This window comes from Serinus canaria, chromosome 3, assembly GCF_022539315.1.
Source record: "Serinus canaria isolate serCan28SL12 chromosome 3, serCan2020, whole genome shotgun sequence".
NCBI lineage: Eukaryota > Metazoa > Chordata > Aves > Passeriformes > Fringillidae > Serinus > Serinus canaria.
In genome coordinates, this window is record NC_066316.1 from 70,398,766 (window position 1) to 70,424,465 (window position 25,700).

Sequence of the window (25,700 nt, forward strand, 5' to 3'; positions counted from 1 at the left end):
AAGGCTCACTGTAAATGCCAATGTTATATGTTTTATTTTTAATCAAGTAATTCTTTTCAACCTCACAATATCCATGACTGACAGGAAAAAAAGACATTAGGCATGAAATGAGGATATAAAATACATGATATGTAGAAAGGCAATCAGTGCTTTAGTCCCTCAAGACAGTAAACAGGTGAAATGACCTTCAAAACTTCAACTCAAGGCTTTTTTCTTACAACATAAAATTCAAGTGATTTTTCTTTTATTTCACCTTGTAAACAACATACAAGTCAAACTGGACAATGAGGTAATCTATACTACAGAAGATAATTTAAAAACACTAGATAAGACACAGTATTAAAGACATATAGAAATCAGTGTTCACTTTGGTCTCTAGTATGGTTATTGTTATTATTATCACAAGCAACACATACTAGTTAAAGCCAGTCTGGTGATGTCTGTCAGACAGTTGTTGCTTAACTTAGTAATCCAAGAGGTAGTCAAAACCATTGTTCTTGGTAAAGATATTCATACATTTGGTTCAATGACAATGGTAGCACATATCTTGCTACTTTTCAACATTCTCAGAAAAATACTGCCACAGCTGCTGATACACAGCCCTGGTTAATACAAAAAAAAAAAAAAAGACGTGTGTGTTCATATATCAACCTCTTGTTATCAGTCAACAGTTGTAACAGGGGTAACAAAACCACTGGATCTTAAAGAGGCTGTTGATAAAACTAAGCAAAATAAGATCGATGCATTTAACAAGGCTCTGCTTGTTTCTAAAACAATACTCAAATCTCATTAAGACTTCTAGGAAATTAAAATCAGTGCACCTGCACATGTACGCATCTTCCCAATTACTTTTATATCTAGCACAGGGGAATACATATATATTTTTTATGATAAACATTTCTTACAGATAAATTAATTAAATTAAAGACTCCATGCAATTTCCCATGTTCTTTTATAATTCTTCTTACAAAGAATGGTACAAGATCTATAAGCACTTTTTTTTTTAATGGGGTTCTATTAACAAAACTAAGTTAGCAGGAACCAAGCAGGAACTCCATGATAACACTGGCGCAGAATAAAATGGCTGAAAAAGGTGGCCTGCAATGGGAAGAGGTAGGATCCAAATGTGGTGTTTGGCACTCCCTGAAAGCTGGCTAAAGGCAAAATATTGCAAATGGTGTTACAATACCAGATCTACCATTAACTGCAGCAAAAAGTTATTTGGCTCTTCCTCCAAATACAAGTCTTCTTCATGGCCTATCTTTTGTAGCATGTAATTAAATATCGTGACCTCTCCTTGGGGAAGAGTAAAAAATATCTCACAATGTCCCTTACAATTAAATCACATTGAGCATTTTGGGATGGGGGAAGGGGAGGGAGGGAGATTCTTTCTTCAGGTTTAACCTTATCTCCACTATTGTTAGGAGAAAAATACATCTGTCTGAGCAGATATTTGAACTATTTCTACTCAAACGAGTTTTATTGTGGAGCGCTCTGGCAAGGACAGGCTGGTGAATAGGGGGAAATCTAGCCTGAGCGAATGCTGCCGAATATTAATTTTGTCCCAAGGCATGAAAGAAGAATCCCAAACTCAGTCTGTGCCTCCTCCTTTAAAAGGTTCTTTACTTATTTGGAGCAGCCCATTGAAGGAGAGTAACTAGATTTTTTTTTCATACTGCAGCCCAGTGCTAAGTAGTTACCTGCAGCAGCTTATGCTGCTATATGTTTAACTTAGGCATGTACATTTTTGTCTCTTCTGGAGCTGTATTTATTCCCGTGAACAGTGCCCATAATCCTTTGAACAAAAAAATAACTTTCAAAGAAATGTTTGGAAAGGTCTCAATTTCAAATGGATGCTTCATTCTAAACAAGTATTTACCATAATGTCTGCAGTGGTGAACTAATAGTCACGTATTTAGTACAGATAAAAAGTATGTACCATAGATCAACAGCCACCTTTAAGGCCACAGCAGCACAAAGGGGTGTTCATGCAGTAGATATGAGGTAGCCTTTTGCTGTAAACAGAATAATAATTTTATTGTCACCTATGTAAACAAAGTGGGCTTGATGCTTTTGTGTTTTTGTTCTTCCCCCTCCACCCCCATCCACCCATCCCTCCCCTCCTAGAAAAGCCAAGCACCAGTAACTCCTACTGGAAGTCAGTGGGAGCTGTGGTTGCCCAGCATTTCTGAAAACTCAGACCCTGTGAATATAAAAACACAAATGCTCACATAAGCAACCAGTACATAATACCACTTCATCACTTCACAGGAACTTATAATACAAAATGCTGAGATCTGATTATCAGAAACGTAGGTCTACGTCAACTCAGAGGTAGTTACTAACATCAGTACATAATACTTATATAGAGATAAAAAGGTCTAAGACTATTTGGTTTGTTCTGAGTAAGCAGGTCTGTAGACTATTCTGTAAAGAAAAAACATTACATGGTATATTCCCTGAGCAAAGTTCTTTGTCCTGAGTATGTTATGTAACAGTGATAACATTCTAATATATAAAAATAAAACCTTAAGCTTTCAGCAATAAGATAGGGTTTGGTATGTGCTCTTAGCAGTTCAGTCTGACTTTGGTGCACACAGTGATTTCAAACAGCACCAATAAAAATCCACATGTTGAAAACATCTCCTTATCTCAGCTCTGAACTTCTTACATATAAACAGGGAATGACCAGTTTTCAAATCCAGAGTTGCCTATTTCTATAAGGAACTTTGGTTTAAATTTTCAAAGTGACCTAAGTTTTGCATCTTTGCTGTTTAACCTGGTTTTTACACCTACTAGAAGGTTAAGCAGTGCCACTTTGATTTGTCTACATAATTTAAATAAGTTTACTATCCTTACGTAAGGCAAGGATGTTCTCTATAGATATATCACATTCAATATCGTCAAAGGTAAGCTTTGCATTAGCATTACTGAGAACTTCAGTACAAACCTTGAGATTCTTGCAAACACTGGCAAGGAATTCACGCAAAATAATTCTCTCGAAATTGTGCCCTTCACTGAGGAGTTTGATGACTACCTGTTCACTGAAGCAGCAGCAGCACCAGTAAAAGTCTCATCTGGCAGGACAATGGGAAGGGGCAAGGCCACGCACTGAGCCAGCTGCATACCTGTTGTAACCATCGGCTGCAGAGGAGTTATCACGGTAAGACTTTGGCTCACTGTAGCCTTTCATGCAGGCTGTTTCTTTAGTTTGATTATCCGAGCTTAAACCTACCCGACACTTTCAAGCTTTAACAGCCTGTGTTTATTGCCAATGTTAAGGATTATACAGGTTTCTCTAATTAACTTACATCCACAATGGGATTTGTCAGAGTACGTTATCTTACGTATGACTTGGTAATTCAAAAGTTACAAATGGAAAGCGACTTGAAGTTTTGATAGGCTCCAACTCTATTAACCCCGAGCAAGGCCTGCAGCCCAGGGAGTCTCACTCTGAGGCTACCAATCTTCCTCCTCTTTCACACAGAAGTGTGTGGTCCTAGGGCACTCTGGACTAAGGCTGGTCAGCTGCATCCCCCAGTTCACAAGAAGCAGGTGATGCCCAGGGCTTCTGGCAAATTTGCAGATCTCTTCACTCAGGCTGGTCTGCACCCATGCTGTATCATCTTCCAGGGAGGCCAGCTGAGCAACCCCAAGTGCCCATCAACGTTTAGTCTTAGGAAATTATTCAGCCCAGGATTTCGTTAGCTTTGCATTTTGTTTTCTTTAAAACCCAAACAGACAACAACAATAAAAATCCCTAGGGAGTTCTCTCCATGGTATTTCAACAGGAAATAAGGGGGAAGACCCTTCAAATTGAGGGACACTACTTGGGACCAAGAGAAATTGCTGCTGCTGCGGCTACTACTGCCACCAAGGTACCCTAAATGTTCACAGTATACAAATGGCTAGTCAGGATGGCATCCTGCCACCACTCAAAAGGGTCTGTCTGGTAACAACTTACACATTCTCCCCTACACAACAGACATCTAAATTTACAGTTACAATCATATTAATTTAACAAAACGTTTTGAGAAACCATCACAGAAACTACACATTCATTGTCTTTTCTGGAGCTTTAAACTCCTCACCAACAAAGGGTGGTGGCAATGAGAGTTGTCTTGAGTCACGAAACTGCCCTGCACTGGCATGGGGAGGGGAGGGTTTTGATACCTTGTAGAGATGAAAAAGGAAGTAATTCAAATTGATGGTACGGGGGATGTCTTAGTATCTTTAGTACCATATGGCAGCTTTAAAATATGAAAGTATCCTTTGGTTCACAAGAGATGTAACAGTCTTGATCTCAGTTCTTTGTGTGGTTTATCAGGTTTGGTTTGTTTCTGAGTGAAATTTCAGAAAATTAGGTTTTCTTGTTTGCTTTCTGAACACATTTAGAAACAGGTTTTAGGAATAAGTTCAGGAACATTGGGTACTGTGACTTGTGCTTCACAGTAATGTCTGGTGGGATCTGGAGAATGGTCTGATGGAAAATATATATTTATAGATATGTACACATACACACACACGCATGCACACTCACACATACACACAAAAAGTAAAACATAATGCACCCTGCTCAAATGTATTTTTTTGGAGTGATTTGTCTATCAAAGAAAAAAAAACAAAAAACAAACAACAAAACATTCACAGTTCCTCAACAGTAGTTAAAATTCCAGGTCAGCTACTGATAATGAATTATTTCCCCTGTACTTGCATGAGGTAGACATCCCAAGAGGGTAAAGAAAACGGAACATTATGAAAAATGCATTAAGTTTTTTTCCTTTTCTGAACAGAAGGCCCCTTTCTGTTTGGTTCTTCAGGCGACGCAGACAACTTACTCGACGACACTTCCTGTGGTGACCTGCCCGAGCGCTCCGAGATCTCCGACCTGCCTTCCTGAGAGTACGATGGAGACGAGAAGCCGTGCGTTCCTACCCCTTCTCTCAGGAAGGCAGAAGTGGAAGGCTGCGGTTCGGCTTCGTGTCTTCCCTGAGAACTAGTGGGCTGCTGCGAGACAGTTTTATGGGGGCAGTTAGCCACCATGTGCATGATGCTCTGACAGTAATGGCACTTCTTTGGCTGCGGAGGTAGACTACATTCTTTAGCGTGGTGGTCCAGGCCACCACAGTTGTAGCATCTAAAACCAAACAGAGACAGAGAAGGAGTTATGCAATGCAGCGTCCAGCGGGAAGGTTTCTTGCGGGTCCGGGCCCAGCCCCACTAGAGGGCACCAGATCTCCAGCCATCGCCGCCCCGCTGTCCCTGCCAGCCCCGGCACCCGCTGTCCCGGCGCGCCGCGCCGAGCGGGGATGCTCCGCCTCGGCCGCTCCCGCAACCAGCGCCCGAGGGACGCGGTGCCTGCAGCCAGGGAAACGCAAGCCCGAGGAGGGGCGCGGTGCCCGCCACGAGCCAGGACCGGCTCTGTCCCAGGGCCCGGCTCTGTCCCAGAGCACGGCTCTGCCCCAGGGCCCGGCACTGTCCCAGAACCCCCTCTGCCCCAGGGCCCGGCACTGTCCCAGGGCCCGGCTCTGTCCCAGGGCCGCCTTTGTCCCAGGCCCCGGCACCTCGGTTCCTCTGGCTCAGCCCAGGCACGGTGGGCCAAGGCCAGTGGGGACATGGCCTGTAATGGCACTTAGGGGTTCGATTCAAAATAATCTCAGTACAGCCCCGGCAAGAGTCGTGAATCTGTGCTGGTGTGTTTCCTCTCAGAACTCCCAGCCCACGTGGCTGTGGCCGCCGGGCCGCTTTCCGTGGGATGTGCGGCCGGGAGCCGCGGGGTGCAGAGAGGCCCCTCCAGCCGCACGGACACGGCTTCTCCCACACTTCCCAGAAATGGCTGAAGCCTACAAAACCTCTTCTATTTAACCTTGTCCAGCAATTCTTTACTGAATCCTTTGTAACACACACCAGGAACACCAGTTATTGGATTACATTATTCTAACATACGATACAAAGAAATAATTACACGCCTTTGGCATGGTGACCTTATGTGCACCTCTGAGTTTTCAACTTTGGCTGCTTTTGTATGGTTTCTGTTTCTTTGTTTTATAAAACTTGCACTGAATGCATAGACATTTCATTTCTAATAATCAAATATTACTGGAAAGAACTAAACCTGTTTTTTGGCTTTTTTTTTTTTTTTTTTTGCTTTTCCTTAACCACAAGCTAATTAAAAACAATTATTTCACAAATACTTAGGTCTGTGGAGTCACTTTAAGGATTAAAAAAAAAGACTGTAACTATAACTATGGACAAAATACTGCAACATGCTCTGGATCAAGCCCACATAAAGATATGTTACATTTTCAGATTCCTGAAAAGTAACAAAGCAGCATTTGACTCTTTCACCTAGCATTCAGTAGTCCCTACTGGTTTATACAGTATCAAGAAATTTAATCCAAGCAAAACTTATGCAGAGCCAGAGTCTCACCTACTGAATTTGCTTCACCTTGCAAAGAAATGCTTTTGATAAAACCTGTGTAATTTTTAAAAAAGACTGCAAATATCAACATTTGTAATTCCAGTCCAAGAAACAATCACAATGTGAAGTGGCACCTCCCACTTCACATCTCTTCATCACTAGTAGCAAGATACCAACCATATCTTCATTTGCACAGACAAATGAAAAAAACTGCACAAGTTATTCCTGGCATGCTGCACGCCATCGTGTCCTACAAGACTGACCAATAATTTAAAGACGTTAAATAATGAACAGAACTTCATTATCCTTTCAGAAATTATTGTGATTTATTGTTGTATCTTCCCTAAAAATGAGTAAGAAGAAACCAAGCCCAGTACAATGAACTTCTACAACAACTGTAATAACATATTTTAGGTTCCATTTTGATGTCACCACTGCACTGAAGTTTGATGTGATTTTTTAGTGGAATTTGAAGACTGCTTACACTACTCTGTCTGCATATACTGAGTAACCCATGAAGACAAACACAGTCTAACAAAGCTTCCCTTGAATCACAAAGAAAATAACATGTACCAGCCCCATTATCACTTAGTATTGATTTCCCTAGCACAGGAAGGGAAATGACATACTAAGTACATTGTAAAATTCAAACATCCTGATCTAAGATGAAAATATCAAGCTTTTTTCTCCTACGGTTAAAAAGAATAATTTTCAAGTTATTGAACATAATCCCTCTGACTGCTTTTTGCCAAATTTTTGCAGGTATTTTCAAATTAGTGACCCTCACTTGACAGTATGTTCAGCATTCAGTCTTCCTAACTGGCATTCAGCTTTGTTTCCACCACAAGCTTTCTAAACACCTTCTGAAAAAAGTAGTAAGGAAATAAGCCTTGCAATTAGAGAAATGAAACAATAGCAGCAAGTAAAAATCTTTTAAGTGTTTTACTTTCTTCCCTTCAAATAAATACATCTAAGAACTCACAGATGTGGTACTGATTGTAATTAGGTTATTTTAGAGAATGATGTTTATTATTACCTCTGTCATTGGTTTCTAGCAGTGTACTTGTTCCTGGGATAAATGTATAATGACACAGTATAGCATAGGAGTGTGCAGAAATTCTGGAAATTGTGGCTTTTATCTTAATTCAGAATATGGAATTGTATGGCTGTGAATGTATCAGCACATTTATTTTCTCCCTTAATATCACATTTGTTTAGAACAGTTAAAAAAAAAGAAAAAAAAGTTTGAAAACAGGGTAAAAGGCCTCAGTAGCAGGATAGGCAGTAGCCACAGACAAATCAATTTAATCAGTCACTATGGTATGCTCTGTGTTATCCAATTCAGTGGACCATTTCACCTCACCAACCGGCAAAGAACCTGCTGTCAGGGCCCCTGCTTCCACTCAAGCAGCCTCTGTTGCCCTTTGCTTATATACTCAATCAATACATCCTATTTGCAAAATATTGTAATTCCTTGCATCTATTTAAATTTTCACTGAAAGGTCACTGTAAAAGAAAAACTCTGTCAGAAGCAGTTGTGATTAAAGTCTGATTTGGTTTTTTGGGGATGTTTTTTGTTACCAACCAATTCAAGCATCTGGGTAAAGCGTCACATTTAGAGTATCTATGTGGCAGCCGGGGTGTGCCTGGACTTACAGAGGAGGGTGATATTTATTCAGTTCTTTTAACTATTAATTCATTCCTTGTCAATCACTCTTACCCAGAGAACAGATCACACCTCGCTCTGAAACGCCTTCCCTTTCCAAGGGATTTATCCCGAAATGGAAGTGGTCAGCCACCTCAGAGCTCACAAATGACAGCATGGCATCATCCCCAGGCATTAGGGTATGGCATTAGCCCTTCCATCCCGAGCACTTCAGCCCTTTGCTCCTCTCTGCTGTGCGTACTTATGTTACAAAATCACCAAAGCCGAGAGCATGATGTGTGCTTGGGGGAGCTCACACTCTCCACCTATGTACATATACAGAACAGTACACAAGCTGACTCCTGCCATGAAAACTGACCAATTCTCATTCCACTCTGCTCTCAAAAACTCCAGATTAGTGCAACCATAGCAAGTATCTCTTCTCTTCCAAAGCACCACGGAAAGAATGTATGTTAGCTTAGACACAAGTTTATATGTAAATTCTGCCGTGAGATGAATAAAACACAAAAAGCCCTTAAATGTGCAATTATAATAGAATCAGCACTTAGAAAGAACAAAAGTAAGAAGGATTTGTTAAAATAGGATTGTCTTTCTCACAGTAGGCTTCCATGATTTGCTAGCTAGCTTCAGGCTCAAAAATATAAAGAGATGGCAATTATCCTAACGGGAAATCCTTTCTTCTCTACAGCAGTGACAGGAAGGTGAATCAGGGTGATTTTTTTATATTAAAAAGATGAACATCATAATAGAGGAACACCTTGAGGAATTTGTCTAGCATTATATTTCAATACTCTCAAAAAACCCCTAACAATAATACCTACTAATGAAGAAAGAAGAGAGCATAAAGCAAGGTTAAGAAAACCTCCTAAATTCTCCTTCACTATGGATTTGTGATTGCACAAAACTATACATATTAAAGGAAATATGAAGAAGCAGAAGTGTACAGATTCTGACATAAAATATGCTGAATTCATTGCAAAAAGCTGATGACTGAAATTCATTAGAAGTACTCAATTTCACAACCAAATAATACCATCTACTCTTTAGCCTTTTTTCTCTTGTTCCAGCAATCAAATACTTCTACTCAGGAAGCACACCCCAGCCCTAAAGTTTTTAAAACAACAATACCCTTGCCTTGCAAACATGTTTTCCACAGTAATGACTCAGATGGGTTAAGCAACATAAGCAGAGTAAACACAACTGCTTGCTTCTTTGAGCTGTTTTATAATATAATTTAGATGATAATCCAATACATATGACAAGTAGAGAAAAATATGTGTAACCCCAGACTGTTATCTGTTGAGAGAAAAAACTGTAAAATTACCCTAGTGACTGACTTGGGGGAGGGGAGTCAGGGAATAAGGGGTTAACATCTAACAGGGATAGGAAAGGGAGGGAAGGGTGTACACTCAGAGGAAGACTAAAATAATTCACTGGGATATACCCCACACCAATTCCTCTTTTGTTATTCCTTTCTGAATGCTATCAGACTACAAAAAAATGATTCTTGGCTAACAATACTCCATCTTGCAACACTAATACCTTGAAAAATGGCATGGAATCCTAGCAGCATGTGCACATGAGATGCTGTTACAATTCACTGATGCAACTGTGCAGTTAAAGCACAAAGGAAATATTTAAAATCCTCCCTAAATGTGCTGTCCTTTTCAGCCATCACTTTCACAACATACCTAGAGAAAGGCAGATGGAACAGGCAGCAGATCACTTCAATTATTCTATTTTGTAAATGGCTGTAAAGGGAAGTTAAACTATCCATGATCTAACAGAAAAATGCGTCTTAGACATTAAAATTTCCTCTGTTTAAGGCTTCAGTGACTTGTCTTGAAAATAAGGCCATGAAATACTGCAAAGGGATGTTTCTCACTAGCTGGATGTGACACTTAAAAAAGCTCAGGGTGCTTGCTCAGGTACCACCTGGGACAAGTGAGAAAGACCTCCCACATCTCAGCAGGTGTTGGAGGATCCTCAGAAAGAATCTTCTGGACTATCAAGGATCTGCTAATTTCAAGTTGTCTGTGTTGCAGCTTGAAAAGCCAGGCTGGATGGGGCTCTGAACAACCTGGTCTAGTAGAAGGTGTCCCTGCCCATGGGAGGGGAGGTTGGAACTAGATGGTCTTTAAGGCTCCTTTCAACCCAAAGCATTTTGGTGAGCTAACAAGACACACAGGAGATGAGTGGAATGTACACTCTACTCATGCCCTCTGACAGGGAAATGGATGGGAGGTTTCTGCTCACACGTGCTTTGCTGGGGTTTACACCACTCTGGTTATCAACCTTTAATTCTTAAGCTGTAGCTGAATGCAGGAGAGAATACAGCCAACTTTGAAAACACTCTAAACAGGTATTAGAATTAAAAGTAGTGAATAGTGAAATACTACTGAAATAATAATTAAGGTCATGTGAAATTATCTTGTTAATAAACTAGAGGAAGGAATATTTAAAATCTTCATCAGAGCATTTATGGCTTGTCCATCAAGCAGGCTTACAATGAGGAAGAAAACCTCACTAGCACCCTCATCTATCAATCCATGGGAAAAAAAAAATCAGTTTAATTTTAAAACTGTAAGTATTTTTAATCAAGAATGTTGTAAAACAGCATATTATCAATGCAGAAAATGGCACACTGGTGCCACATTTAGGTTTGTGTTGGTCCTGTGAGTATTTGCTACCCTGTACTTCTCGTTCATGCAAAACACTGTACAGAGGCAACATGCTGGGAAAGTTAATTGCAGGCTGGCATTCTTCAGTGAAATTCAGTTAGAAAATTTCCTGTGCTTTACTAGCTTTTTGAGATGTTTAACAGGAATATAATTAAAAAAAAAAAACCTCTTAAAGAAAAAAAAAAAAGAAATTCAATAAAAATTCTCACCCATCTATTTGTCCTGTGAATCCTACAACTCATGATAATGTACCAGAGATCCAAGACTTTCAACTTTGTGAGAAAAACAAGGTACTTCCATTTTTAAAGCTTGCCTTCTTTCATTTTACAGATAGCCCCATCACCCTGACACAAACCTGCACTGTCTGCGAGGCTTCCAATAACACAGGGTGGAATATTGATGATGTTTACTCTTGTTACAAATAAATAAATAAAAATGCTCTGTTGTAAACTCATCAGATCGACTAGTTTTCTGTGGTTAGTTCTAAATCAATCTATTTTCCCCAGTGTATCACAGAAGTAATATCAATAGGTTACGGTCTTTTGTTGCTCGGGTTTCCCCTCCCCCTTCCCCCCAACAAAGAAGCTGACAAACAACGTGGGGCATTTGCCTGATAAATCAGGCCTGTCAGGATACAATTTAGCTTAAGTTCATGAGGAAATAAAATTGTTTAAAATCTCCTAATACAATTTTACTGGAAGGTGATGGGGTTTGTTTTGGTTTTTTTGCAACCAAGAGCAACAATGAAACAGAAAGGTGGTTCAAAAAGCACAAAACGCAGCTTTTTCTCCACAAAAATGGAAAGGACTACAGAGACAGCAGATCTTAAAAAATAACCTCAATGACGTAGTTTCCATTCTTCCTTTCCACTAAACCTTATCTCTACTCTCCACTCAGCTCTCTTTACAGGCATGGAGGAAAATTATTTTTCACACAATCACACAAAAATCCTTAGGAAATGCATCCTCATGGAGGAATGATTTGGATGCATTTTCATTTATTACAACAAAAGGGTTTTCTTTATATTAAGAGCTAAAAAGTCCTGAAATAACAATTTACAAAGTGAAGTTTTGTTTCTAAATAACAGGAAAGATGGTTTTGCTCCTATAGTATCAATATAGCATGGAAAGAATGTGCATATTTTAATGGTTTTAACCCATACACATAAAGCAGATACAAAATCAGCGATGGTTTAAGGAAGCTATGTTTTAAACAGTCATATATCACACATTTCAAACATGAAATGATTTCAAGTAAGTCTACTACTGTTACTCTTTTTACACTATGAAACCACACACACAAATACTCTCAACCACAGATTTCCCACGTAAGCTTAAATTTCTGTGGGAATAATAAAAGAACCCAGTTTTTCAATAAGAACTGCTCTGTATGCAGTAATTTTTTAAAAAGTACGTATTCTCCACAGTTCCTTGCTGGTGGCAAGGCTGCCTGGGCTCTGCTCTGGGCATTGCTGCTGCATGCACCCACGTCTGAAGCGCTCTGCCAGAGCCAGCTGGGGTGCGGCGCTGGGCGGGCACGGGGGTGGACAGAGCTCAGCCGACCTCGGCTGCCTGTGCCTGAAAGCACTGCTCCGTGCCCCTGTTTACAGAAGCCTAGCTCGGTAACACTAGAAGCCTTTCACAGAGGTGGCTTGAGCCTCCTGGCCATGTGGATAAGGATGCACGCTGCATAAAACCGGCTCAACTCTTTCTGGGTCAGTGAGGTGCTGGTCATGAGCTAAGAGGCATGCCTGACCTTATCTGCCTCTCAGCAGAGCTGGTTCCAGGGTTTCCTCATCCACTGATCAGTTAATCCACAGATGAGATAAAAAGGCAGTAGGTAACTGGGAATCAGTTGTTAAAAATTGCCTTTTCAATTTTGTTCTTTATTTCATCACTAACATTAGCAGCAAATACAACAAATACAGCAAATACAAGTGACGCCAACTCACAACAGCTGGAAACAGCAAATGGCAGCCTGGCAGTAGGCTGGAACACTGAAGAAAGCCACAGTAGGGAAAGAGGAGGAGGAAGAAGGTTGTTCTGTAAGTTCATAACCCATTCTTCCTCCCCAAATACCGGCTGTGAGTGGTATGACTTTAGGTACCTCATTTAAATCAGTTTCACGCACAAAGTTTCAGAAATATCTGGTGACAGCAGTATGGACTGACTTAGATCCTGGCCTTGAAATGGATTCTCCTATTACATACTCTGAATTAGATGGCTTGCATGAATACAGGCGTCATGAGTGTTAAGGATTGAAGGATTTAACCAGCAGCTCACATTTTCATTTCATTCTTCAGAAGCAAAGGGATGGTTACTGTCTCTATGACACACTCTCTGTGATGAAACCATGCCAGCTATCTCTATAGGGGTTCTTTCCAGAGCTAATGGCACTGATAAAGTCATGTTACATTAATTACATGGAGGACTTCCCATCCCAAATGTGGAACAAAAGGGCATCAAATATGGTGCTTGGTTTTGCTTGAAATAGCACCTGTAAGTTCACATATTCAATACCCACAAGAACAATTAAATAATTCAGATGCTCTATAGCCACACTTTAATGGTAAGGAAAATCCGCATCACTCTGATTGCACTGACTGAGAAAGGAAGCAATCACCTTATTCACTTTTCTGAACTTGCATCTTAAGATGTCTAAAATGACATAGCTTCATATATTGACATTATTACTAAATGGCTGGGCTTAGCATTTTCTGTAACACATTCTTGAAGAAAAAAAATATTTTGCAACTTTCACATTAAAATGCGGAAGCAACAGTAAAGCATGAAAAGAGGATTTCAGCTGCAACAGGATTAAGCCTTATATGTTAAAGCTTTTAATTCCCACCTGAGGCAGGTATTCTTGTTGTCCCACACTGCCTGATCCCTGAGCATTAAAAGAGAAATAATGCCATTTTCTACTATTCTACCCTACATCACCACCAGATTTCTCCTCATTGTTAATTCTTACTATTAATTGTGTACATAAGAATATAAAGCAATTTATGCATATAAAAATTATTGTTAATTCAGAATTTGGTGTTTTCTTTTTCCTTGTTTGGCCTCAGGATGGCAAATCTCATGCACATGTGTATCTCTGAATTTTGTTAATTCTGTGTACAGTTAAAAATAATGGAACATAAATAGTTTCCCTATATGTGGTAAACTAGATCACTTTATCCTCTTGGTTGGGATTATGAAGATTAAGTGATATCACTGCAGTAAAATTATAACAATGAAGTTAATAAAAGTTTTCTTAAATATTGCTAGTTCCCAGAAACAGAGCATCTTAATGGTCTTAGTTCTGATCTCAGTCACAAGAGTGTAGATCCAGAGCAATTTTGATGACTTCACTGAGCTTATTTTCTGTTATCTTTAATAATGTAACACAGAAAATTTCCCACTGTGTATGAATTCTAAAATTCACACAGCAGCAGCCAAGGCTGGTTGCAGAGGTCAGGTTGGTACAAGCTGTGCGCAATGTAGGCTGAAGCTCATCGTTCCACCTGTAAATCTGTGCTTGCTGGTTGATGTAACATCTGAAAGCAGAACACAGCATAAATCACAAAGTTTAAAAAAGAAAACCAAAGAATTAGGGCAAGAGTAGAGGAATGATGTGTCTTCTGCCCATTTTTGCAAAGCCTTTCAGCCTAAGAAAGAATTAATGATCTCAAAATTAAGGATGTTTATAGGCCAAGGATCAGCTTTTCTGGCAGGACTGATGAACTTTGAATTAGGAGATCTGATAAAACAGGAACCCTACACTTAAATAAAATGTTTGAAAGCAAAGAACAATTCAGGTAGGAGCACCCCAATTGTGATCATAGCAGGGGAAGAACAGATTACAAGCTGGACATTGAGTAAAGCTGCCACAGGAAAACACAGTGGATATGCTCACTGAACACAGCACAACCAACTTCCTGTAGTTTTGATCAGAAATTCACACCCAAGCCACAACTCCAACTATGAAAGCCCTGAATTTACAATTTTGAAAGCAGTCACAAACCAGAGGAATGGTTAATGCCAGCAACATGTCTGTGTTTTAACAATTCATTTATACTCTGAAACAGCCCTTGAGTTACCCAGTAGCACTCTCTGTATGCAAGGCATGAACACTGTACATCAAGAGTGGAAGTGCATGGGGGCAGAAAGGGCAACATATTTTAATGCAAGCCCAAAAGTTGCTAGTGATAAATCAAGACCACTGGTTGGGGTGGAAGAAGACGTGTGACTCTGCAGTCACTCAGTGAAGTGTGCAAAGGACACAGGAAAGAATTGGGGAATGGTTACAAGGGGATTGGTTACAAGTTCTTCCAATTTGGAAGGAAAATCTTGACTTCCAGTAAAATAGAGCTTAACTCAGTTGTGCTGGTAGCCTGTCTGCTCTCCTCAGATCCCAGGCTCTGGGGCACGTTGGAAGACACAGGAAGGTGACTGTGACATACTGCAGGGGCTAGGAATGGAACATATAACATGTCAAATCCATAGGACTTCATTAGCCCTGACTGAAACTCAGCTTCTTCCTGCTTTAATGATTATTTACCATACTGCTACAAGGTATGGAGACAATTCTTAATATTCATTGAGCTGGTAATTATTCTTATGACATATCTACTGCAGGAAAAACATTGAGAGTATCCTTTTGCCACAAGACCTTAAAATATCACAGCTGGGGCAGCGGATTTGAACTCACAGCTAGAGACAGCAAACCAAATTTTTTTTTTTTTAAATTCTGGATAAACACTCAGTGCTTGAGGAAGGGAGTAGCTCACTGGCAGGCAGTGTGAGGGAGCACAGCTTCTCAGCATCAGGCTGGAGCAGTGGCCCTCCCATCCAGCTGGTGTCCTCCAGTGGCAGTGTTCTTTCTCACAGCTGCTCCTGAGGGGTGGCACAGGGGTGCCACAATCCTTAATGAGCATAATAACAAATTGTACGGGTGCTGGATGTCTGTATCACTGCACCATTGGAAAAACCAAACCACCAAGCTTGGGAGCTGCTTAGTAGCAGAACTCTTCACCCTCTGCACCTGATGGAGTCCCAGAGCCTCCATCACTGCCTGTCCTGTCAGGTAGAGTCTCCCCCATATCTTGTGCTGCTTCCATCACTGGGTGTAATGCTCTTGCAACTGGTCACTGACCCTAGTTCCCAGAGAGTGAAGATGAGAAACCTGGGTGCCTTACCTACAACCTACTAATCCTCCTTGAAAAGGCTGAACAACCACCTGAAGATTACAGCAACCTCCTGATGGAGGGAAGATTTGCATCCAAACCTGTCTTTTGCACTGGGGGAGGTATGTGGTGAACTGGGGGACCTTTTGAGTAGGTTAGAAGTGTGCTCACTGGCTTGGGCCACACAAGCGAAGAGGATAACTCAGAAGCCAACCTGTAATTCCTGAGGGACTCAGCTGTAAAAACTAGAGCACAGAGTTGCTGTTGTCCACTAAAAAACCCAGCTGACAGAAGACACAGACAGCGAGATAAATTTGGCATTCGAGTCTCTTGGCAGCACCTAAACATCAAATCTAGGAACCAAATGCCTTTTGTGAGGTTGGAAATAGTCATACCTGAACAGTGTTAGCCAAAGAAGACAAGGGGCCAGACCTTTAGAAATCTGTCACTTCCTACAATATTCCTGGATACTTCAAGGAACAAATCTATTGTTTATTAAACCAACCTCTGTCTTCAAAACCTAAAAGGACTTTGCTCCTAATCAAGATCCCTTTGGCTCTCCTCCTCACAAATCTTCTATCCAAAATATCCAAAATTCTTGGACATACACAATCCCACATAACCACAAAATGAAAGGAAACTGTGTCTGCCACTCAGGACTCTGGATTTCAAGCACAGCCCACAAACTTCCCTTACGAAAAGTCTCATCCTTCACAGGCTCAGAATCTGGAGATAGAAACTTCTTTCTCTGTTACAGGCAGCCTGTGTGATACAGTTAGGTATAATCAAATGCTTACAGGTATTTAAATGTCTAAGTCCCACTGACTTCAGAGCTAAGCAAGGTCCTCGTAGCTTAGAAGATCTGAGTCTGTACCCCTCAGGATTATATCTGGTACACCAAGGAAAGTTATGGTACAAAAAAGTACAACCACATGGTGATCAGGCAGCAAATTGCCATTCACTGAACTAGTGCAGGTATCAAACACATCCTGAAAAATACATAAAATACCTGATGTTGAAACTGTTCTCTTTGTTACAGCTATTTCATCACTGTCCAACTATTATCGAGAAAAGTCATAGACAAGTTGTAAAAAGTAATTTCAATTACATCAGAAACATTACACAGAAAATGAGAGCTATTATGAGCTTAATTGGACTTCACATAAGTGCTGAAATCCCCTCCACAAGTCTTTTACATTCCCTGTTGGCAGGCAGCACAGATTTGAGAATTAGATGAAGAAAGCACACACTTTCTAAATGATGAAAAAATCTAAACTAGAATGTCCTCAGTAAGCTACTGTGCGTAGATTTCATTCCAGTTTCCTGCAAAGCTTTGCACAGTGGGTGCCACCGCTGCTTGCTGTCTTGGCAGCATCGGGAGCAGTTCCCAGGGTGCCCTTCTGTTTTCATACTCTGTACTGCAAAACAAGCCAGCAACAGTGTGCTGTGCCAGGCAGAATGCAGGGAGTGTCAGGAACCCTGCTCCAATGCTGCAAACCATCCAGAACCATCAGCAAGTCACCAGGACTCCAGCTCAATTTTTTTGCATTGCACTCACAGCTTTTCCTTGGGTAATGTAAAAATAAGTGGAAGATAACTGATTACTGAGTAAACAGCCCCCTTTCCAAGAAGAATGCTTCCAGAAGCATATAAACTGGTTTCAAAAACTGCTAAGGATGATCTCTGTGATGATCCATGCAGTCACTAAAATGCTAGCCAATTCTCAAAGGAAAAAATTTCAGTTAATTCACTTACTTTTTTTTTCCCCAATTTGTAGCATTTATTTAGCTTGCTTCATATCACACCTCCAGTTTTGAGACAAAATCATAAATCATTGCATTGGCACAACTGTGGGTGTGATAAACACTGTCAGGAGGTGGGAGGGAATAGATTAAGCAATGCAATTCCCATTGTCCTCAAACACTCTTGCAGAGGAACTACAATGTGGAACAGGCACACTGTCTAAGATTTACACCTGGTCACAGCACACACATGGCTTTCACACAAATCTATACTGGATTTCTATCTGGATTCATGAATTTGTCAATATCATAATATTCCATCTGATCCCTACCAGTAGGTGTGTGTGTATGAACAGTGGATGAAAGAATCACACACTCCAAGTCCAGGCAGAAGATGCAGATGTTCAACTTAGTTTTGTGTGGCTGCAGCTGAATTTCCTTTCACTTAGAGACAATGAGCTGGAAAAGAACTTAAATGACAAAAAGTAGCTGAGCTGTGTGATTTGAGTTAAATACACTCTAAATATAGTGCACAGAGATGCTCAGCATCCCTCCTCTAAGGAAATAGGTTTTTACACCATTCTTTTACATATTCCCCATAAATCAACCAGCCCCATTTCAGGCTAACTAATACTTTTTTTATGAACTGTCCCTCCACTCACGCAGAGCATAGCTGGGGCATTTCCCACTTCAAGCTCATGCAAGCTGCAGCTGGACATATGCTTTTACTTGCATATGTAAAAGCTTATCTTCCTTCTACCCCTTCATAGATTCTACTTTGCTGTGTTATTCTTTCTTCATTTTTCTACCACTGCAATGCTTCATGTGGAAGCACTGCACCTGTCACAGCTCAGCAAGAATAGTTCTGTATTTTCCTTTTGAGGCTATTGTTACGGTAGGGCTTGAGTAAAAAGCTGCTGCTCATGGACAGACCAGCAGCTAAAAAGGAACAGGAGAAGGGAATGTCAATGGTTTGTCATCAATTACATGAGATGGCTTCTCAGCTCAATTTATTTTGCCTGTAGTTACCTCAAATTCAGTGGGTGGGAAACCTTTGATAGGAGCTTGGCAACTTTGACATGCCTCTCAAATTTACAGTATTGTAAATTTGTAAAATTACTGCATGTTTCAATAATCATGGCTATGATTACAGGACTGATGCATATAAGTCAGAAACTCAAGTGTCATGTTCTAGGTTTCCTGTCTTTGCAAGAGAAATGAAAAGGCAGCAGGGAGGGGCCATAAGGGTGGGTCAAAAGCTGAACAACTGAGTAAGAAGAGGGATAAACAAGAAAAGGGTGATTCACACCAAGCCCCTTATTAAAGGCAAGGGAGGCCATTATCAATGGCACTGTCTCACCTGCTGGAAAAGCCTGGTAGGCACAAAGCAACTCCCTGGTGAGGCTGATGTCAAACCTTCCGCAGCATGCTCAGGAGGAAGTGTGTCCCATCACAGCAGTACTGCACAGCCCAGCAAGGAGGAAGCTCAGAATGGCATGAGCTAAAGGCCTTCCCACATGGGCCTGCTGACACTGCCAGGATAACTGTGAGTCAACGATGTCTGCTGGTCTTATGGTATGCAAGTTTAATTGTTTAACTTCAGGAGCAGAATTAACTTGTGTTCTACTACTGAACTCACAATTCATGGTCAAAGGCAGCCAAGATGGCCAGGTCATCTAGGGCAACACCGCTCTGTTCTGAGGAATGCCTTGAACACCTCTGCAGCAACTATAGTCTATCCTCACTCTGCAAAATAACCTTAGCTCTTTACCATGGATTTAACTGCTTAAATGGTTGTCTTACAGATAAAACAGCTTTGAAATTCAATTATCATCTTTGATACTCATTCAATAATTGATTTTTATTCAAGAATGGCACAACATAGAGGATGCTTGGGCTCCCTTAAATATGTCAAAGCTGAGACAAAGAACCTGATTTCTGCAAAATGCTGGGATAATTCCCATGCCTTATTATACTCAATGGTATAGAAGTTAACAGGCCAACATACCTGCTGACATACCACTGCCTCTCTAGAGCAAAATATTTTTAAAGGTTGTTATCTGCCATGGTTAACATCTGCTACTATCTAAGTACTATCTACGATCTCTGCTACTATCTAAGTACTTTGGTGGCAGAATGCTTTACAACAGAATACACCTATATGTATCAATATCCCTTTCAGCTTCAAAGTATAGTTTGAAGTTTTGAGGTTTTCATGCCAGAAATGCTGTTGTCAACATTTCTATTGCCTCTAATGATTTCTGCTGTTACTGAATCCAGCCTCTAATATTACCGTGCCTGTAAATTACTTGGAGTAAACGCTATTCGACTGCAATTCTAATTTGTTGACAGAATTTAAAAAAATTATTTAGGAAAAAAATCTGCACTTGGAAATAGTACTTAAAAATGATCTAAATGCTACCACTCTATATCTTTGAAAGAGCATCAACACCAAATGTGCTTACCACACATCTTAGGCGACTCTTGCCGCGTGCGTTTAGAGTGGTGCTCCCTTCGGTCTGGCTCCAAAGTTAAAGCATCTGAAGTGTAAATTGTGTGTGACATAGCCAAGGAAACCCACTTTACTTTAACCTTGTTAATGGCAAGCCAGATGGAACCGCTGAGGCCACCCATTGTTCGGGTTTGCATTTTTTTGTAATGCCATGGTGTAGGTCCATAGGGCCTCATGAATTCCCCTCCTCTGAATATATACTGTGCTGTTAAAGGCACTGAAAGGATCAAGCTCTGCTCTGAGAGCAGCTGGCTTTGTATTTTTTTAATGGTTGTTAGCAGCAGCAGCAGGTCCATTCTACTCCCCTATTCTTCCTCTGCCCTTCTTAAAATCCTGATCTGTTGGTTCTTGAGAGAAACCAAACCCTAACTCTGACCTATATAGCACATCATACATTACCTCAGGGTCATTACCCCAAATATTCATCAAAAGCCTCAGATTCTCCCTCCCTTGCAGCCTCAGATCCTGCCCCAGCAGTTCTTAATCACACAAGTAATCATCACTGACTTCATCAACAGTCAGGTTGTAATTTCTTTCCTACCAAACCCAGGTAACCTGTGAATGCATCATTTTTGTTAATGACCGTTGCCTTCTGAAAATTTGGTCAAATTTCCCTGTCTTGGCCTCTTTTGTGCCTTTAAGATGAAAAAGGAAGTAAGAGAAATTTGAGCAAAGACAGCTCACAGCCAATGACTCAGCCTGAGAAATAAGGGGGTGCTTCCAAATTGCCAAGACCGGTTTGAACAGCATTTGTGATGTAGAAGATGATACCTCGCAGTGCCAGTGCAATGATGCAGAATTGTCAAACATTTGTTGATGAAAAGCTGCAACACATGACTTAACAGAGGTAATAGAAAACCCACGAGATTGCAGCTGGCTGCCTAGCAGGTTTCCAGTTGCTGTGCAAGATAACATAATTTTGGGAGGGAGGAGTACTGTTCTCCCGGTCTATTCCAGCTGTGGTGCATGCTGTTCTGCACAGGATGAGAAAAGCACAAAGCCATCTCTCCAGCCCTTCCCACCCAACAGACCTGCCATCAGGAAAGCAAACTGCATCTCAGGAAAAGGAGGCAGCAGCCAAGAATTACTGAATTGCACCACTGAGCACCAGACAATGTGCCTCCCTCTCTGCAGAGGACTTGACAGTGTGGTTAGCACAACCTGTGAACGGCACTAGAGGGATGCTGCAAACAATTATCTGTTCTTACTGAAACTGCACAAAGGCTTTGGCAACACTGAGGTTGATCAGGCTATTAAAAGAGCTGAGAAACCATAATCAATACTTTAGGACAAATTTCCTGATCTGTTCAAAGTGGTTTGCTTTTGCACTACACTGTCACAGTAAGGAAGGGAAGGAAATCCCACTACCTGATTCCCAGGCTCATCTGGTATAGGAGACACACTACTCATTGAAACATATTACACCCCTGCCATTCCCAGTTAGTCTGTGTGCCTTTAGGAAGGGGAGTCAGGAGGCACCTGAAGCTCAGCAGAGCTTAGCCTGCTCTAGGTATCAACTGGGGTAAAGAATCAAGGACCTGATCATTTATCTTCTTTCCCCAAACTGCTCTAGATGCTGTCAAAGAGCCACGTCCACTGTTCTACAGGCTCCCAAAACCCAGCAAAAATCCAGCCTAACTCTTTACTCTTTCCTAGAGTTCCAGTAACATGACACAAAAAGCTGGGGGCAACCATGGCTGGCAGGCAAAGGGGAAGACCAATCTACCCCAATGTTCCCCAACAACCAAGGGCAACCACAGGAGACACAGCAGCAGGAAAGGCAGGACGTGATAACTTCTGCTTTCCCTCACAAATGTCAAGTTTAAATTCTGTCCCTTATTCCTTTATCTTTTACATAAATAGTAGGGTGCAACTTAGGAAAGTTATTTTTACTTGAATATTTCTTTAATATTGTTGTTCTTAAAGGCTATCTGTGTGGTGGTGCTGGCAGAAGTGGGAGATGCTGCACAAGGCACAGAACATTTATATTCACTGTGTTGTTAAAACCATTTCTATTTATAAATAATAAATTACAGGGGACGGTTAAAAACCAAGTAAAGCTCAGTAAACTATTTGTCACCTATTTCATAGTTCATGTATTGGACTTTCTTTTATTTTCCTTTGCACATTGTAACAGTTCATTTTTGAAGGCCAGACTACCTTTAGTACATTTCCATAGTCAAAGAGAATTATCTAGTTAACAGAACACAAATACTAGATAAAGTAAATAATAAAAAATAAGGCACAATTTGGAACTGACAAACTAACATTGCACTTCATCCACGTTTTCTAATTTTCCTATGTCTTCTCTATTTGCAGCATGCAAAGCTGTCATAAATATTTTGAGATTGGACAGGACTGATTGCCATTGCCTGCAGTTCTTATATCCTTTTTTCATGAACATTCTATAGTCCTAAGTCCATATCTCAAAGCAAAAGCTGTTAATAACCCTGGACTGATGTGACACTCAGTACTTTAGCACCCTAGGATGGAGATTATGTGCCCCCCTTGATTTCAGCATGTTAAGCTTCCTTGAAGCTTTGTTTCTTTCAGAGGCAGCTGTCTGCATTTCCATACCTTACCCTGCCTCTTGCCTCCAGAGCTTAAATCACATGCGTATCAGTTAGAAAATTATAGCTGCAAAATTATTTTTCCTATGAAGTCTTGCAGAATTAATTAGTTCAGCTGATAACTTTCCTGTGTTGATGATGATGACAAGAAGAAAACCATAAGCTGTCTTTTAGAAAGGGAAGTCATCAATAAATCAGGACGTTAGTTGCCAGTACCACATTCTTTGTACAAAAGGAACTCTGAATAACATTAGTATCACTCTAGAGCTTTACCATAAATTAATTTTTTTAAATTAACTGGTTGCTTGTTTGAATTTTTTTAAGACACCTGTTCAATTTTCTTAGCAACAGAGGGTGATTGAAAGTTTCACAATAATGCTAGTTTACTATCTCAACACTGCAAAATAGCATTTTATAACTTACTTTTATACTTGAGCACCACTTACAAATCCTTTGAAAACTCAGCAATTCCTAGCAATGACTAGGAAAATACACATATCTGGAAATACCAGGGAATATATATTTCCCTTTTTTGGAAGCCTGGAAAACACAACATTGTAGACCAAGTTTCACAAAGTTACTGACACTTAGGTCTGCATTCCAGCATTACAGTACCACTAACTTCAAGTGCTGATTCTATCCCATTCCCATTCTAATTCTTCCCATTTGGTGGGAAAACTTCCTTTGAAGATCTGTCATTAAGAAACATTAAATATTAACTTCTCTATGACATACAAACACTCTGTAATTGGAGCATGTGGTAATATCAGATTGAAAGAATATGGTTTTCTTCTACTGTATGTGAACTTTATGTTATTTTTTTCCCTTGTCATAAAGAATGCAGGCTATAATTTTAGTACATTTAAGTTCCCAAGTGAACCTCTGAAACTGTAACACCCTTCAGATAACATGATTGATGTGAAATAGCAGAACACTACAACGGGAAATGCTGGTTTCTGTACGTATCTCCAATTGTCTTCACATCATTCACAGCACTTCAAACTAATGCAACAGAAGCAGGAAAAAAAAAGAAACAGATTGTTTGGCGGAAGCTGGCAGGGAAGGAAGAGCCCTGAGGACACCACAGCTGACTCCTCCAAGCCTACTGCTTGCATTTTGCAAGTTTTGAGGAGCAGCTGCTGAAAGGCAGGAAGGGAACTAAGAAATGACCACTGCATACGTACTAAATGCCAGACTGGAAGTTAACAGCGAGTTAAGCCTGAGCACTGCAGCTTTTAAAGGCTGCTCTCCCGCTCCACAGGGACGTCAGGCACAGAGCTGAGGAATGCCGCTTACCTTCCCAGTCAGCTGCCAGCTTCCTGGTACTGTACAGTTTCAGAGACAAGTTAATGGTGTGGTGGCACCAAAGCATCTAAAATAGGTAGGATTGCTTTTTGCATCCTGTTTTCATTCCCTGGCTAGGGAAACCACAAGCTGCAGCTCTGCTAAAAAGCAGGGACCGTCGCTCTTGTGGGGAGCCGTGTGCGGCGGGATCTACCGGCACTCTGACAGAGGAAGCTCAAATAGAAAAGACCTCGCCTGGGACACTCCCCAAACCCTCTGCGAGGTCTTGCTGATGCCTAATTATACCTCTGGCCTTTTGGAGGCCAAACCCAACTCCCTGCTGGGTTTTGTGTTCCTGACACTTTCCTCCCATGAACCCCGCTGGCTGTTAAATCACCACCTGCCACCAGTGAGGGCAGACTTCCTATCGCTCCTGCTGCAGAGGCCAAAAAGCTGCCGCCAGCAGGGAATGTCTCCGCCACGTTGAGCAGAGAGCACAACATGTCTCATGCCGAGCTGCCCGTAGGGTTTCTCACTCCAGACAAACCCACCGAGCGCCGAGCTGTTACCGAGAGGCGTCCCCCACTCTGCCACCTCTCTGCTGCTCGGTACCTTTCATTTCTGCAGGATTAGTTTTTGCTCAGTTACGCTCCCCGAAGGGGCTCTCTGAGGAATTAGATTGGCACCGGTGACCCTGCAGGCAGAGGACCACAAGGCTGGCTGTGGGTGCAGGGGGGCCACGGCAGCTGCCCAGCCACAGTAATTTGAAACTGCACCCGGGCAGAGCCCTGGCTTCAGAGTCAGGGGCAGCATCCCTTTCTTTTAAAGTCACAGTTCCCCTTCAGGAAAAAATAATAAATAGGGATTCAATTGGTTAACGCAGTCCAGAACACTGGAGAGTCCCATTACTTCGGCTTGTACAGAGCAGGGCAGACAAATCAACAGCCACTAAAAAACCTTGTATGTTTTACACTTAAAGAAGCATTGCTTTCTGAAATTTACATTACTTTCAACTTCATGGTGCCTCTCTAGCAGTTCTGGCTGAAGAATTTAGCTGCAATTGTTGGGGAGAGTTTTAGCAAACTTAGATCAGAGATAATTAAACACCAGCTGTGTGTCCCCAAGGAATGTCAACATGGAATGAGGAGAGTCCCAAAACCTAACAATGTATTAATGGATACAGGCATGAGATACAGAGCCACTGGGTGAAAGTTTATACTCTAGATATTCCATATATATAATATACAAGTACATATAAAGAAAAAAAAAATCTCAGCATGTTCAATGCCTACACTGACAATAACCTGGATGTACTCAATTTACTGCCCATTTAAGAACACTTACCGATGCAAGAAATTTTAAGTTAACTCAAAAAGCTGAAGGAATCTGTGCTGAACACCTCTGAGAAAGGGTATGGCCTAGGGTTGGGCCAAGGCCAACTGTGTACCTTCCCCATTTTTGTCTTTCTTTCAGAGTGGCTCTTTTCCCTTGTGGAAAGAGACCGTGGTTTATGCAGAATTATCTTACTGACACATTCTGCCAAACAGGTCTCCAGGGCTATGTTGATTACAGCATCCTCAGGAGAACTCTCCTGGCCACATTGCTTGACCATCTCAGCAGTCTCAGCCTCTGTTTGGCAGTGTCATGAGTGCTG

At 41.1% G+C, this 25,700-nt stretch overlaps 1 protein-coding gene across 1 annotated transcript in view; it reads right to left on the reverse strand.

Annotated features, from left to right (window-relative positions):
• Positions 1 to 4,684: 4,684 nt before the first annotated feature.
• Positions 4,685 to 25,700, reverse strand: part of LIN28B (lin-28 homolog B) — a 77,915-nt gene continuing 56,899 nt past the window's right edge. The window contains exon 4 of the mRNA XM_050972966.1: positions 4,685 to 5,137. Within this exon, the coding sequence (XP_050828923.1) occupies positions 4,768 to 5,137 (370 nt within the window). The 3' untranslated portion in view covers positions 4,685 to 4,767. The remainder of the gene's footprint in view (positions 5,138 to 25,700) is intronic.